The sequence below is a fragment of the Ipomoea triloba genome, chromosome 13 (genome assembly GCF_003576645.1).
Source record: "Ipomoea triloba cultivar NCNSP0323 chromosome 13, ASM357664v1".
NCBI lineage: Eukaryota > Viridiplantae > Streptophyta > Magnoliopsida > Solanales > Convolvulaceae > Ipomoea > Ipomoea triloba.
The window spans coordinates 13,727,760-13,744,310 of record NC_044928.1 but is presented as its reverse complement, the minus strand read 5'-3'; the positions used below and the strand labels follow the sequence as shown (position 1 = coordinate 13,744,310).

General features: G+C 39.7%; 2 protein-coding genes across 2 annotated transcripts; one reads left to right on the top strand and one right to left on the bottom strand.

Moving 5' to 3' along the window:
- Positions 1–10,723: 10,723 nt before the first annotated feature.
- LOC116001228 lies at positions 10,724–11,401 on the top strand. The gene has a single exon (XM_031241117.1). It carries the CDS (start codon positions 10,724–10,726, stop codon positions 11,399–11,401), a length of 678 nt encoding a protein of 225 aa, XP_031096977.1.
- Positions 11,402–14,565: 3,164 nt separating this feature from the next.
- Positions 14,566–15,829, bottom strand: LOC116001227. The gene is made up of 2 exons (XM_031241115.1): positions 15,165–15,829; positions 14,566–14,713 (listed from the first exon to the last, which is right to left on the bottom strand). The coding sequence occupies exons 1-2, from the start codon at positions 15,827–15,829 to the stop codon at positions 14,566–14,568; spliced, it is 813 nt and encodes a 270-aa protein (XP_031096975.1).
- Positions 15,830–16,551: the final 722 nt, after the last annotated feature.

Here is a 16,551-nt window from a genome sequence, read left to right as displayed (position 1 = left end):
GGCAGAGCAAAAAATTATACCTACTCTTCTACTTCTCCAGATCAGCCTCTTTCACCTAAAGAACCCCAAATCACCCTTGAACAACGCCTAAATGATTTTATACGTGAGACGAGGGAGGAGAATGCTAAACTTAAAGAGACTATCACCAAGGAGATGTTGGGATAAATTCAAGAGCTTCGCCACGAAACACTCTCACCGCTCCAGACTGTTGAGAGTACACTAGCAAAGATCATGGAAATGATCCAAGTTCAAGGAGAGACGGATGTGAATGCCGTAACACTTAGGAGAGGGAGAGCACTTCCAGAGGTTGTTCCACCACCACCGCAACCTGTCCAAGTGGAAGAACCAAGGATGGACGATAATGAGACTTTCAACACAAGGCAAGTTGAACAAGCAATTGAAAAAGAAATCAGAAGGGAAGAAACGCAACCGCAACTTTCTCGAAAAGGGAAAGAAATCATGCATGAGCCACCACCCTTGCCGAAAGCAAAGCTGCCATTTCCTCAAAGATTTCGCACTGACATCGACAACGCCAAGTATGATAAGTTCTTACAGATGCTACGCCAACTGCACATCGACATGCCATTTATTGATGCATTGCGTGAAATGCCGAGGTATGCCAAATTTCTTAAGGACCTTTTATCTAATAAGAGAAAACTAGCCGAATCAGCCACTGTAGTGCTAGGAGAAGAGTGCTCGGCTATATTACACAAAAGTGTACCCCGGAAGTTAAAAGATCCGGGAAGTTTCACTATCCCGTGTAATATAGGGGGGACAACCTTCAATAGAGCCTTGGCAGATCTAGGTGCTAGCATTAATCTGATGCCTTTTGTGTTGTATTGAAAATTGAATTTAGGAACTCTTAAGCCTACCTGCATGTGTATTCAATTAGCAGACCGATCAACCAAATACCCCAGAGGTATCGTGGAAGAAGTGTTGGTCCGAGTTGATAAATTCATTTTTCCAGTAGATTTTGTGATCTTAGATATGGTCCCGGATGTGGAGATCTCTCTCATCTTGGGTAGACCCTTTTTAGCAACCGCTAAGCTTTGATAGATGTAGGAGAAGGAAACTTGTTATCCGAGTGGGTGACGAGTCTGCCAGCTTTGACGTAACCAAAATCATGAAATATCCTCTAGACGGGGACGAATGCTTTTTTGTCGACTATGTGCATGACGAAATTGATTATCTATGTGAGTTGCCCCAAGCCAAACGACACGATTTTAATTGGGAATGTCTCACAGGGGCAAGAGTTTGTAATAAGAACACTTTTGAGCATGAGCTGAACACTTTACATATTGCTTTACACCGAGAGGTTGATCGTTTTAACTTGATTGATAATGCTTGTGACTCTAAATTCATTGAAAATATGAATTGTATTGGTGAAGTTTCGGAGGATATGGGTGGAGAATATGGGGATGAATTTGATGAATTTGAGGAGGAAGTAGATGATGGAAGTGAGAAAAGAAATGAGGAGGACGAGATAATACAGGAAGGTGAATTGAAACAATTACCTACACACCTTGAGTATGCTTACCTAGGATCAGGAAAAGAATTGCCAGTTGTTATTGCAACAGATCTTTCGGATAAACAAAAGGAACAACTGATGGTAATGTTAAAGAAAAACAAGGAAGCAATTGGATGGAGGATGATTGATTTGAAGGGAATTAACCCGGCCATTTGCAAGCATAAAATTCTGTTGGAAGAAGGATCGAAACCTATAGCACAACCGCAGAGACGACTTAATTCGAACACATTTGAAGTTGTGAAGAATGAGGTGATCAAACTTATGGACGTCGTGATGATTTACCCTATCTCGGACAGCACTTGGGTTAGTCCAACTCATGTAGTGCCCAAAAAAGGAGGAATCACGGTCACTGAAAACGACAACAAGGAATTGATCCCTACTAGAAAAATAACTGGATGGAGAGTCTGCATTGATTACCGGAAGCACAACGAAGCCACTTGTAAAGACCATTTCCCTCTACTCTTTATAGATCAGATGATTGAGAAAGTGAGTGGATTTGGCTACTATTGTTTCTCTGACTGAATAAGCGGATATTTTCAAATTCCGGTAGCGCTGGAGGATCAAGAGAAAACAACATTCACTTGTCCATTTGGTACGTTCGCCTATAGGAGGATGCCGTTTGGTCTCTATAACACCCCTGCTACCTTCATGCGCTGCATGTTGGCTATTTTTGAAGATTTCATCGGCGATTTTATGGAGGTATTCATGGATGACTTCACAGTTTTTGGAGAAACTTTCGAAGAATGACTCAGAAATCTAGAAAAAGTGTTGGAACGATGTCAACAGATGAACTTAGCACTATCTTGGGAGAAATGCTATTATATGGTTAAGGAAGGGATTGTGCTAGGACATAAAGTTTCAAAAAAGGGAATTGAGGTTGACAGAGCTAAAACAGCGATCATCGAAACCCTGCCACCACCACACAAGGTGACATCCTTGAGGAGTTTCTTAGGACATGTTGGATTCTATAGACGGTTTATAAAGGACTTCTCAAAAATTGCAAGACCGTTAACCACGCTATTAGAAAAGGATGTTGTATTCGAGTTGAATGAGGAAGCTATGAAAGGATTCCAAGAGCTTAAAAATGCTATGGTACATACTCCGATCCTCGTAGGACCAAAATGGGATCAACCTTTTGAACTAATGTGTGACGCAAGCAATTTTGCAGTTGGAGTAGTGCTAGGACAAAAGAATGACAAGAAATTTCAACCTATTGCCTACGCTAGTCGAATGCTGACAAAGCCACAACAAGCCTACACCACAACCGAAAAGGAATTGTTTGCAATAGTGTTTGCATTGGATAAATTCATATCGTATCTCTTAATGTCAAAGGTCATAATTCATACTGATCATGCGGCTATCAGATTTCTTATGTCTAAACCCGAGGCAAAGCCAAGACTGATTAGATGGATTTTGTTGTTACAAGAATTCGACGTGACTATTGTGGACCGAAAAGGAGCTGAAAATAGTGCAACCGATCATTTGTCCAGATTAGAAAATGAAGAGGGGCAAGATACGACTGGAGATGTAAACGAATATTTTCCTGAAGAGAAATTGATGGGCCTCTATCTTACGCCTTAGTATGCCGATCTAGTTAAGTACCTCGTAGGGGGTGAATTACCAGAATTTTTGGATACACACGCCAGGAGGAAATTAAAAGCAGAATCTCGATTTTATTTCTGGGACGAGCCATACCTCTTTAAAGTGTGCGCTGACCAAATAATCCGACGCTGTGTAACAGAGGCTGAGGGACATGAGATCCTAGAAGAATGCCACCGAATGGGCCATCACTCAGCAAATAGAACTGCTAGAAGAGTTCTAGAAGCAGGATTCTATTGGCCTTCAATATTTCGGGATGCTCAGATCTGCGTAAGGAATTGTGACAGATGTCAACGGACTGGGAACATTATTAGGCGCGATGAGATGCCACAAAATTACATATTGGCATGTGAGATTTTTGATATATGGGGATTAGATTTTGCAGGACCTTTCCCGGACTCTAAAGGTTTCAAATACATCCTAGTCGCAATTGATTATGTATCAAAGTGGGTTGCAGCGGAAGCACTTCGAAACAATGATGCCAGGAGCGTGACGAGATTTCTAAAGAAGTTATTCACCAGGTTCGGGGTCCCACGGATTGTCATTAGTGATAGAGGAACACACTTCCAAAATGTGCCAATGCGAAGACTACTTCAAAAGTAAGGCATACAACATCGGGGTGGAGTTCCACATCACACTCAAACTACCGGGCAAGTCGAGAATGCAAATAGGGACATCAAGGCTATATTGGAAAAGACAGTAGCTCGACATAGAAGGGATTGGGCTGACAAGCTTAACGACGCTTTATGGGCTTTTCAAACTGCTTACAAGACACCGATAGGAACCACCCCATACAGACTTGTGTATGGAAAAGCGTGCCACCTTCAGGTAGAAATTGAACATAGAGCGTACTGGGCCATCAAAAAGCTCAATGAAGATCTAACTATGGCTGGACATGAGAGGATGTTTCAACTAAATGAGTTGGAAGAATGGCGCTTGCTTGCTTATGAGATGTCCAGATCTTACAAAGAACGATCGAAGTTTTATCATGACATACACATCAAGAAGAACAAAGAATTCGCCGAAGGAGACAGAGTGCTACTATTTAATTCCAGACTGAGATTATTTCTTGGCAAACTTAAATCGAGATGGACTGGGCCATATGTTGTTACAAAAGTTTTTCCCTATGGTAACTTGGAGATTATGCACCCCGAGAAAGGAAGTTTCAAAGTAAATGGCCATCAAGTGAAGAAGTACTATGGAATGGAAAATGTGCAAGGAGTGGTCCAATGTTGCAAGCTGGAACCTTGGGATGCTGAGTAACAAGATCATCAAATCATCCTCGTCGGGCTAAAGACGTTAAACATAGCGCTGATCGGGAGGCAACCCGATATTTACCTTGCTTTACTCTTATCTTTACTTTATTTTATCAAATAACCCTCCAAGTTGTGATTCCCCATTTCGTAGGTTCTATATTTACATGCAGAACTTGTTGCGAGAACAAAGAGGAACTTGTTGCGAGAACTTGAGAGCTACATGGAAGTGGGATGCTTACTAGGTTTTCTACCTCTTATCCCTCATCTATTGATAACCTGAACCTCATACTCTCATTTTAAAGTGTGGAAATATACCTGTGTCATTTGCGTCCTTGTTTCATTATGTTCTAAGTCAACATCGAGGACGACGTTTTGTCTAAAGTGTGGAAAGAAGCACGCTGTGCTTAAAATGAAAATTTTCTTAACAAGGTTCTATCTCATTTGTTTGAAAGATAATCAAGCCACAGGCATGTGTTGTTATTCATTCTATCTTTGGAAAATGCTAAATCTGTGCCAAAAAGTTTTTCTCTTTGAATAACCTTGAAAGTACCCCTACTTTGACCTTTAAAAATTGAAAATTTGTGTGCTTGCTTGGTATTCACCTCTTATTTTGTAAAGACCTTAGTTAAGGATCTCTCGAAGTGGGAGTGTGCATCCCCTAATTTTAGAAAGATAAGTTAAGCGAAGCCCGGAATTGAATAATCACAGATAGAACATGGGGCAAAAGGAGAGCTTACTAGTGAGCATTGAGTGAAATATCCCTTATCCCGAAGTAAAATGTATGAGGGGTTGTTTGAAGAAAGAGTAGAAAAGGCAAAAAGGCCAATCCCTGAGATAAGAAACGAGGAAAGCCATCTCGCTAGGTAGCGAGCAACCCTAGTCTTCAAAATGCATAAATGCTCTATCTGGAGTCGGTTGCTCACATAAAACGGTCCTAGGAGATGAGAAAATTGAGATGAGGTAAACCGCTTCGCTAGGGTTTAAGCACCCATTGCACTGTCTTCGAAAAAGCATGGTGCTCCATGTGAAGTCGGGTCGCTTGATGATGTTACCCTAGGAAGTGAGAAGAATGAGTGACCGCCCAAGCCACTGGCGGAGAGCGGCCCATGTATCTATCCACATTTACTTTTACGTTGGGCTTTGGCGATAAGGGAGGCCGATTGATTAGGTTTTGTACATCGTTCCCACTAGGGGGCTCAGCTTCAGGCCTTCGCACAATAAGATGTGAATAAAATTTTGGATTGCATGCTTGATATTGTGAGAATTGCTTATTTATCCAAACCGTGACCAACAGGGGTTTTGCTTTGTTTGAATATTCATAACAGTGTATAGCACATTTTTATCATTCCTTGAAGATATTGTGAAGGATTTCACATCTCCTGGTAGATTACGTTTTGAACAAATCTCAATCGTCAGGATGAGCACATCTATAGTTTAGATACTTTTGGCATCTAGATGAGAAGGCTTTGAGCGTATAATTTGCTCGTGGGCGAGCAATCTAAAGTGTGGAAACTTTGATAGACGCCAAAAGTACCTAATTATCTAGAATTAATTAAGTTGATTTCTTGCCAAAACAATGTTTTGAAGGGTGCAGCTATGTATTTTCATGCTATTTTGCTAACAAATTGCAAAACAACTTTGTGTGGTATGTTTTGAAAGATTTCCACAGGATCAAAGAGTGAAATCAACCAAGGAAAGCGTGAACGATGTAGAGAAGAACCAATCCACACAAGGACACGCAAAGACCAAGCCAAAAACAACAAAGGAAACAAAAATGGAGAAATTCTCGTCCACAAGCCTCACCACGCGTGTGAGTGTGAGTGGAATTATTCCAGTAAGCATCCACGTCTGTCCACACGCGTGTGGACTGGCATGGACGGGCACCAGAACCCTACGCGATATTTTAGTATTTAAGGGACATTTCAGCTAGGAGGGGGAGTCTTTTGTCAATTTTTCACTTCTCATTTTTAGATTAGGGTTAGATAGGATTAGTGAGAGGAGGAAGAACTCCTGGGAGAAGAGAAACTTGGATCTCCATAGCTTTGGAATCCTCTTGGGTAAACTCTTTCTTTGTCATTTGATTTCTCTTTGGAATTCTCTCTTGCACTTTCATTTTTCCTAAAGATATTTGCTTTTTACTTTGAACTTTTAAATATGCTTTGCTATTTGAATGAGATGAGGTTATTGAAGCCTATGAAGGGCTAGTCCTTAGGATAGGGGCTAGGAAGGATGGAGATTTTGTGTTCATGATCTAAAATTGTTGAATGAGTTTGATTTCTTTGGGATTGTTGAAATTGTGAGTATGTTTCGGATGAACTTGTTGGATCGAGGGCCCCGATCTCTTCAAGAGTATAGGATCATCCCTTTGGCGAGATATCGCAAGGGGATGGAGCCCACTACCCACATCTCCCGCTCTCAATCTGAGAAGATGAGATCCGGAGGGAACTTGTAGACAAAGTGTTTGACAAAATTCCCCAATCAACTGAGGATTGGGAGCTGGAGTGTGACGTCTGTAACCCTCCCCACTCATTCCAGTGAGCCCAGATTTTGGTGGTTAATGACGGGATTATTTTTAGAATAATTTTGGTATTAAAATCTTCCCAAATTAAATTATATTCCACCGAACTTTTATCTGATTTAATCCTTAACTGGCAAGGCAAGGCCATCCTTCAAGATTTACCATGGAAATTGTGACAAGTGTCACATTTATTTACCATATGGTAATAATAAATTAATTAATTAGGATGGATTATGGAATAAGTCTTGCAGGAAGATTATAGGATAAGTCTTGATAGAAACTTACTCTCCAAGCTTCTTCATCCTAATCTTATAAGGGAAATATATAAGCTTGAAATTAATTTATTTTCCCCCATTATGGCCGAAATATTGGAGAGGAAAAAGGGAGAAAATTTTCATCTCCACTCTTGTGTTCAAGGACTCCATAGCCAACTCCTTCATAAGTGTTTCCATACTAGGTAAAACTTTGATTTTATTCGGTTAAAGGACTAGAATTCTTTCCTAGAACTTAATTGTAAGTTAAGAATTCTTGAAAATATTGTTATTATGGTGGAAATTACTTAGGATCTTCGGTGGAAATTTGGAGGAAAGGATCACATCAATTTCTACGGTTTTAAAAGCTACTTGAAAGGTAAGAAATCCCTTAAGTTGGTTTTGTCACTTAAGATTTGATGATTGATAGTTGAGATAGGGATTTATGAGCTGTGTTGAAAAATATGGATATACATACATATGTGTACTTATAATAATTATGGAGATGATAGTAGAGGTGTTCGCCACTGCGTTGTTCACACTGTCCAGGACTGGCCGTGTGTGCGGACGCAGGGCCAGACGCGTGTCCACCGTGCGTCCGGGCTGGGCGAAGAGTGAGCCCAACGTGCGGATGCGGCACCGGACGCGCGTCCACTGCGCGTCCGGTGATGCGGACGAGGGAACTGGACGAGCGTCCACCATGCGTCCAGTGGCGCGAGAATGAGAGATTAATTGTGTAAGCTTTGATTATTGTTATTGATGTTTAGATGATGGGGTTGTAATGAACGTAAGAGGTTATTATGAGAATGATGATGATGATGTTATAGCATGTTGATACATGGGTTATGAAATGGTGATAAAGTTAGGATGGTTATTACTGATGATTGTAATGATTATAGATAGTAATTAGAGATTAATTAAGGATTACTTGATGATGATGTAAATATTTGTTAGCGATGAACCAAGTATTGGTTACGATGTGGTTAATAATGGGATTAGATTGACACTAATGATGGATTAACAGTGGAGTTCAGGAGGTAATTAAGCTCTAATTATAGTGGTTAAGGACTGATGATAGTTATTAAGGTTTAATGACTGGATGAAAGATTGAATGGTAATTAGTATACTATCAAAGTGTGACTAATTATTTGAAGAATTATCTCTGGTGATTATTGTGAGAGTTTGGATGCTCTCTATTTGGTGGTTATTTTGAGAGATTAAAATCATCTCCTTGGTAATTATTATGAGATATTGGAATTATTCCTTTGGAATTTATTGTGAGAGATGGAAATCTCTCTATTGGTGAATAAGTTATGATTTAAAGGAATTTTGAGTAGTGATGATATTATGATATATATTAAGGAAATTGTTATATGGAAATATTGAGATAAAGGTTGTACATGGTGAATCTTGAGGAAATAGTTGTTAAACGATTTTGGATCATGGTTAAGCAATGACTTTACCTCTTAGAAATTGATACATACTTGGGTGTGCGATTTCCTCAAGTTATATTTCTAATGGTGTTGATGATGGTGGAAGTTGTTGATGACGAGAATAACTATCTATTATGAGTTAATGGTGGAACCATGATTATGGATTACCGATGAGGATTGGATTGTAAGATGGACTGAAATTCATGATAAGGAACAAGGTTAAGGATGTTAATATTAATGGTGCTATGAATCGATTGATTCATAAATGGTTGACTATGGGTTCATACTATTATAATAATAGTATTGAGAATGGATATATGTAAGTGTTAGTGGAATATATAAGTGTATAACTAGGTGGATGGATTTCAAGTATGAGACTTGAATATGAAGTATATCCAAAAATGTTTATAAAAACTTACGTTGAAGAACGTATGCTATTTTGATACACAGGTTGTCAAAACCTTATTTTTGAAGGAAAATACCACTTTTAATGAGTGTGTACCTTACGTGAGAAAGATGAGAAAATGATGTTTGAAAAGCCTGCGGGTACTGAAAGTATTTTGAAAATCCTTCAGGGGCTAATGAGGTAGCCAATTTCAAGTATTGGACTCAAGTGTGAAATATGCCCAAAATGAATGATTTAAGCAAAAAAAACTGAAGGAAGGATAATGTTTTCAAAACCTTAGTTTCTAAAGTAAGTTGTGGAGGACTCGATTAACCCACGGGAGGGCTTAATTGCCATAGCCCAGCGGTTGTTTACATGATTGACCTACGGGAGGGCTTAATTGCCATGGCCTGGGGTTGTTAATATGATGGACCTACGGGAGGGCTTAATTGCCATGGCCCGGGGTTGTTGATATGATGGACCTACGGGAGGGCTTAATTACCATGGCCTGGGGTTGTTGATATGATGGACCTACGGGGGCTTAATTGCCATGGCCCGAGGTTGTTGAGATGATTGACCTACGGGAGGGCTTAATTGCCATGGCCCGGGGTTATTGATATGATGGACCTACGGGAGGGCTTAAGTGCCATGGCCCGAGGTTGTTGACATGATTGACCTACGGGAGGGCTTAATTGCCATGGCCCGAGGTTGATACTCCAAAAGGCCTCACACTTACTACTATGAAACTAAGGAAGTTTTAAAGATGAGAAGAAAGTTACTCTGTAACGACCTTGAGAAAGAAATGATTTTGTCTTAAGAGACAGGTTGATGTTGATTCACTAATCATTTTTTGTGCAAGTCTTCATTGTTAACTTGTTTTCAGGTGAAATCTCATCAAATGGGGAAAATTACCAAAACTCTTTTACGTGTTTTGCAAACCTTTGTTGAATCTTGGGTGACCATGGATTTTCTTACTTAGCCGTCGTGCTAACTACACTTCGATGTGTTTACAGATGCTGTCTAGTGTGGGCTCCTGTAGCCGATGAGCTCTGAATAGGATGGAAGTCGAGGTTGAGGACTACTCTATCCTAGAATGGACACCCTGGAAGAATTATTTCCATATGTGTTAAGTTGGATGTTGTTTGATGTTGTAAGTTTAGCCTGTGCACTTAGAGTGGAGTTTGTCAAAGAGGTGATAAAATTCACTCTAAGTGTGGCGGTAACACCCAGTTTTCTGCCGGTAGATGTACAAGCTTCCGCAATGTATTATTAGTGATTTTGTAATAAATCCAAGATGTGAAAATTGGGGTGTTACAACGTCACTCAGGACAGTGTTCTAAGCTCCTTCAATCATATCTCAAGGGAAATCAAATCTCTCCTGTATGCTTTGAACCAATCTCCACGACATTCTAGCCCCCATCCGCCTTGAATTCACATTTACTTTTAAACTCTATCCAACCCTTTGCACTCTCACTACCTTACTTCATCAATCTCTATATTTTCGTCTTTAGTGTTATCTAAACCGTAAAAGATAGGAAACCTACATTCTCCAATTTGCCATCTACATTCCTATATTATATATATATATATATATATATATATATATATATATATTTATTTATTTATTTATTTTTTAATTAACGACTACTTAACCCGCGGGCAAATCTAGGGCCCGCGTAGGCTAACCCGCGCGGGTTGTGGGTCAATTTTGGCCTGCCCCGTTAGGCCCGCATTTTCGAGGACCTAATTTTTCATGACCCTAACTTGCCCCACCGTGGGGAGGGTGCTGGCTGGTCTGTGGGCTTCGGCCCATTTTGACAGTACTACCTACACTGGGACTTTTGACTCGCGTGTCCACATGACAAGGTACAAGGCAGCCATGGTAATGACCGGGGCAGGCGATGCCATAGTGTGCAGAGTGTTTTTGTCCACTTTGGATGGAATCGCCCAAGATTGGTTCAACACGATTCCGGATGGTTCGATCCAGAACTTTATGGAGTTATCCAAACATTTCTTGACTTATTTCTCCAGGCATATACAATACAAGAAACCATTTTCACATCTGTATGGAGTAAAGCATGACAATGGTGAAAGCTTAAGAAATTTCTTAAGCAAATGGAAGAGGAAAGTCAACAATGTGTGCGACTTTGATTCTAAGGCGGAAATCCTCATGTTCATCCAGGCATTGAGGTTAGGAAATTTTCATAGACAGCTGAACACTCACCATCCACGCTCCTATGAGGAGTTAATGAGGATATCAAACCGCTATGCCGAGGCCAAGGAGGCTGATAGAAAGAAGAAAGACGAGGAAGAGAGCAGGAGGAGTGGGCGACCTGACAAAGTTGGTCCGACCAACCACGTACCATGCCCAAACCAGTTATCCGCAACGAAGGGAAAAGTTCAAGAAAGGCCTCGTCTCGCCCCACCGTGACACTTAACACCGCTTACTCGCCCGGTTTGCGTGATTCTAAGTCACGCTGAGGAAATGGGAATTGTGCATTTTCCCTCAGAGCGTATGGCAGTTTCTACGTGCGATGACCAAACCAAGTATTGTCAGTTCCACCGACAGGTTGGATATGATACTGACGAGTGTCATACTTTAAAAGGACAAGTAGAGGAACTGGTGCAGAGCGGATACTTTACTCAATTCATTAAGTATCCGGGATAGTACCAGCATCAACAAGGCCTACCCGACAATCTGTAGCGAAAGGAAGAAGATACTAAGCCTTCAACCTCCAATACCAAGAAGAGAAGGTGCGACCAGGGAGAGGAAGGAAGAGACAGTGAGCTAGAGGAGAAGCCCGCGCAACGCAAAAAACATGTCATTTGCTGATGGTCCGTCTTGATTATATTTATAAAAAAAAACTCTATTCCCTTAGGGCCGGCACGAGATCCGATCTCGCTAGCTACCTGACAGGAGAGCTGACCTTTGACTGAGCCTATGGCTGGTCGAAGTGAGCTCGTGCACAGAGCGCCCAAAAAAAAACAAAAGCAACAAAAAACAAAAAAAAATTAAATTAAAATTTAGCCAAGGCAGCCTCGGCCATAGCCGAGGCCTTGCCTTGGTAATAATCAGCCGAGGCACGGGGTCGGCCTTGGCCACAATTCTCTTACCGTTAAAAAAAACAATTTTTACACACGTCATTACTCCCAAACCACCTCAACCACTCTCGTTGGCTAGGGAGTGAGGGGGACTGGTGACAGGATAATTGGGCATCAGCACTGACCCGAAGGTAACAAACAGTCACCCGTTACACAAAGACGACACATTGATGGGATGATAATTACCAGCACTCAATGCAGCTCACCATTACTAGCACTCCGTTACACTCACTAGAGGAAGAACCGTTGCAGCCATAGTATAAGTAGCAGATTTGTGGTAGAGGATATGGGACACTTTTGTTTATGATACGCAACATTTACTAGACTGAACTCACTATTGTACTACTACTTAGTTGATAGAATTAATAATACAAAATATACCAGTAACATTCTTACCGTCAGCTTGAACTTGAATTTTTGAGTGCATTGCCAATAATCCCTTGGTTAATTTTTTTTTCTCCTAGTTTTGAGATTGTTAGAGCATCAAGATTGTAATGTCCATCATCTGAACCATTCTTTTATAATATAGTTTATTCCTAATTTAATTTGCATCTTTTTTTTAAAATTCCTAAATCATAATTTATTTGGATTCTAGTGAATTCCAATACTTCAGTGCCTAGAATTTTACAATTGATACAAGTACGTGCCATAGTCCCAATCTTCAGCGGAACGACATTTACACCCTCATTTTTACTATCACCATTTTACTCATCAAGGTGCTCCCGTTAGGATGGCAGGAACCGATAGGCGAACCAAGAGAGCTTACGGTACCCCACCAGAGGTAGAGGCCGCCCCCGTGTATCACAGAGTCGCCAACACTTGGTGGGTTGTTACTCACAGCTATTGGCATATATGCAAATGATTGTATCTTCCCACTAACTTATGCAATTGTTGAATGAGAGAAAAAAGAGTTGTGGTGTTGGTTCATAAAATTATTGAAATCAGATTTGGGGGATTATTGAAGATTTAGAGCATGAAATTCCTTAGTTATAATAAAAAGGGATTAATCCTAACTTTTGAGATTGTTATGCCTAATATACAATGCCAAGCTAGTGAGAACTTGTAAATTGAGGAAAAGATCAGTGGATGAAATGAAAAAGGTAACAGATGAATTAAGTAATGATGAAGTGTCAATAACAAGGAATCATATCAAAACCTACTGAAGTAAATGTAAACAATTTGGATATAACTCAAGAAGGTGTCCATCTAATACTAACAACAGTAAACATGTACTTTTTAACTTGTTATGTATATACTGGTTATAGAAAATATGGTCAATTAACTTATTATGTACATATTGTTTTGGTAGATGAAGCCAAGAAAAAATGTGGTAGATTCTGCTAGCCAATTGCAGAGGGAAAATATTGTTTAACTTCCCACAAAAGACCTAATTCCAATGGTTGCTCAACTTCATGAAAAGGACTGCACTCCATTGGTTGTGAATGACAAAACAATAGAATCAGAGATATGCACTCAAGAACAATTAGATGAATTGTTTGATTTAAGCTCTTATGATTTGAAAACACCATTTGAAGAGTTACCAAGAGTGTCACCAAGTCTTCACCAAACAATCTATGGAGTAACCTCAACTGGAAGCAGTAGTCAACCTATATCTACAACATTTCCCAAGAAGAAGAAGTAACTTCAAGTGACAAAGAAATATAACACCCGACCCAATTGATATTGATTGATATATGACTATGTTTACTTTTGTTAGTATTGGTTGGAAGGACCACTAGATTGTGATTGTTGTTTTTGCAAAACTTTGATGGTTGTGATTGTGAATGTTACATTGCTAATGTGAACAACTATTTTTGGAACACAACTTTTTGTTTTTATTAGTGGCCTTTATTCTTAATAGCAGTTTGCTTGGTTCTTATAGCAATGTGCTTGTGCTTGATTCTTAACATCCAATTTAATAGGTTAACACATGATTTCAACATAGCAGTTTCATACAATAGTCTACTGCGATTTGTACTAAAAAAAGGTTCCATTGTTGACCAACCTACCATTTCATAAATAATTGTTCAGAACAAAGGTTACGATATTTGAACTAAAAACTTATAAGAATTGTTTACCAACTTACTATTTCATAATATGAACTAAAAACTTACAATATTTGATCAATAGCCAAATTGCTAGTCTTTGTTGATCTCAAAATCCCACAATAGATAGCTATAGCTAAAATTATGAACACTACAACTATGATAGCAATACACTTGATCAGTAACTTAACTTCTTTTCCCACACCATTTCAACAAGATCTTAATTTCACTTGCAACTTCATTTTTTCTTCATCTTATCACTTTATTCTCTTTGATCGATTACACATAAGAGGATCATACCAACTCATAAATCCACATCCCACACTCTTCTGCATGAAGTGTGAAGAAGAAGGCCAAATAAGCAAAAAAATTTAAATAAATTTCAAACTAATTTTTTTTGAACAATTGGGAAAACACTTACAGTACTGTCAAGGCAATGCCAAAACCATCAACTTGGATTTTCATTTGTCCATGAAGTGAGAAGCTTCAATTGTCTTCCACAATGACAATGTTCCATTGTAAGTTTTTCACTAAATACGAAGTTCTCGCAGCGTGAATTAGAGGAAGAAGATGAGTTCTCCATAGCTTGTACACACCTACAACCACAAACACAATTTATAGAGAGGAATAAGATGAGTTCTCTATAGCTTGTACGCACCCACAACCACAAATGTGATTTACAAGCTGCAATTAATTTGTCAAAGTTTATAATTTGTCTAGACGCAACATAATACTCATCATGGATAACTTAATCAGATTCACTAGATGAAGAATAAGATGCAATCATCACCAAATAGCATATGTAAAGCGTTAGATGCTCCTTCCGAAATAGCAATGCCATGGATGTTCCCTCTTATTTCATGGGCTTTAATCATTGCACTTAAGCTTTCGACCACCAGGATAAATAAGTTTGGAGACAATGGATTCCCCTTTTTGAGACCTCTTTGAGGTAACACATGACCTAATTCCTCCCCTTCATTTAGTATTTTTTTTTGAAAAAAAAAAAGCAATTAATCATATATTCAATATCAACCAATCCAGAAATACACTAGGGCGGGAAAACAATCCCAGACCCCAAGGATAGAAGGAGAACCAGTCACCCGTGCAAGCACATGAGTTACATGATTCGCTGATTGCTTGACATGGCGAACAACAATGTTCCTAATGTCACTAGCAATAAATCGACATTGCTTAATAAGAAGACCCACATATGAAAAGTCTTGACTGTTAGAATTAAAACTATTGCAAAAATTTAGATAGGGATCCTTAAGCCCCATGGACTCAACGATGACATTACTATTACTTCGATTCTTAAGCCAAGTAAGCGCCTCCTTTACCACCATCGTCTCAGCTAAATAGGGATCCCGAAAATAGTGTAAATGACCACTGTAGGCTGCTACGAACTTTCCTGCATGATCTCTGGCCACAACCCCAAAACCCAAATTATCATCGAGCAAAGCAGCATCTACATTACATTTCAACATACCTTCCGGAGGTGGGCACCAAACATTAGATGAATCAGTGTGCAAAGCAGGTTGCGTATTATGGAACAATGAAACTGTAGGGGAGTATGTATGTTGCCATGCAGACACCAATGACTGAGCATAACATTTGACTTCATCAATATGCCACGTTTTTGCGTTCCAAAAAGTGTCATTGCGAACTAGCCAAATAGTCCATAACTTCGCAACCATATCTACTGCTTGCCCCATATTAGGATTACAAAGGAAAAACTGAACCAAGTGCGACAGTGATCCTCCATGATCTATAGATGCATTACCCCACAGCTAGGACAATACTGGACACTCGTAGAATATATGGATCAACGTCTCCAAAGCCGTAGAACATAGGCAGCAACCCCCACCAGCTTGAATACCTCTAGCACATAAAATAGCACGCACAGGGAAAATATTGCGAACACATCTCTAGACAAAGTTTCGCACTTTTGGGGGAACCTTAAGTTGCTAGAGTTTATTCCATTCAGTGAATACAATTCCAGGTTCCTGAACCATATACTGCTGAAAAATAAGTTGATAACCATGCTTAACAATATATTGTCCCTTCAAATCACCCTTCTAGTACCAAACATCAGAAAAGTCAGGTGACGTAGGGGTATTGAGAATCCTACACACATCATGCGAATAAAAAATGTCATGGAGTAATTCAGAATCCTAGTTTTCAGTATGATCCAGGAAATTACTCACATGTGCATCAGCAAGTTCAGCCCTACATTAAGTACGAATGTAAGGATCTTCAAAATCTGCTAACCACGGGCAGCCCCAAACATTTGTATCCTTCCTATCACCCACTTTATGGGCCACCCCTAAATGGAGTACTTTTTGGCTTGCAAGGATGCTTCGCCAAATATAACTAGGATTGTTGCCAAGAACAACATCAAAGAAAACCCTGCGTAGGAAAATATCTAGCCTTTAGG

Coding starts and splice junctions, on each gene's coding strand:
- LOC116001228 (XM_031241117.1), top strand. CDS start 10,724: ATGACCCTAACTTGCCCCACCGTGGGGAGGGTGCTGGCTGGTCTGTGG.
- LOC116001227 (XM_031241115.1), bottom strand. CDS start 15,829: ATGGGGCAAGCAGTAGATATGGTTGCGAAGTTATGGACTATTTGGCTA. Junction 14,714..15,164: donor GATTGTTTTCCCGCCCTAGT/GTATTTCTGGAT, acceptor TTGTGGTTGTAG/GTGTGTACAAGCTATGGAGA.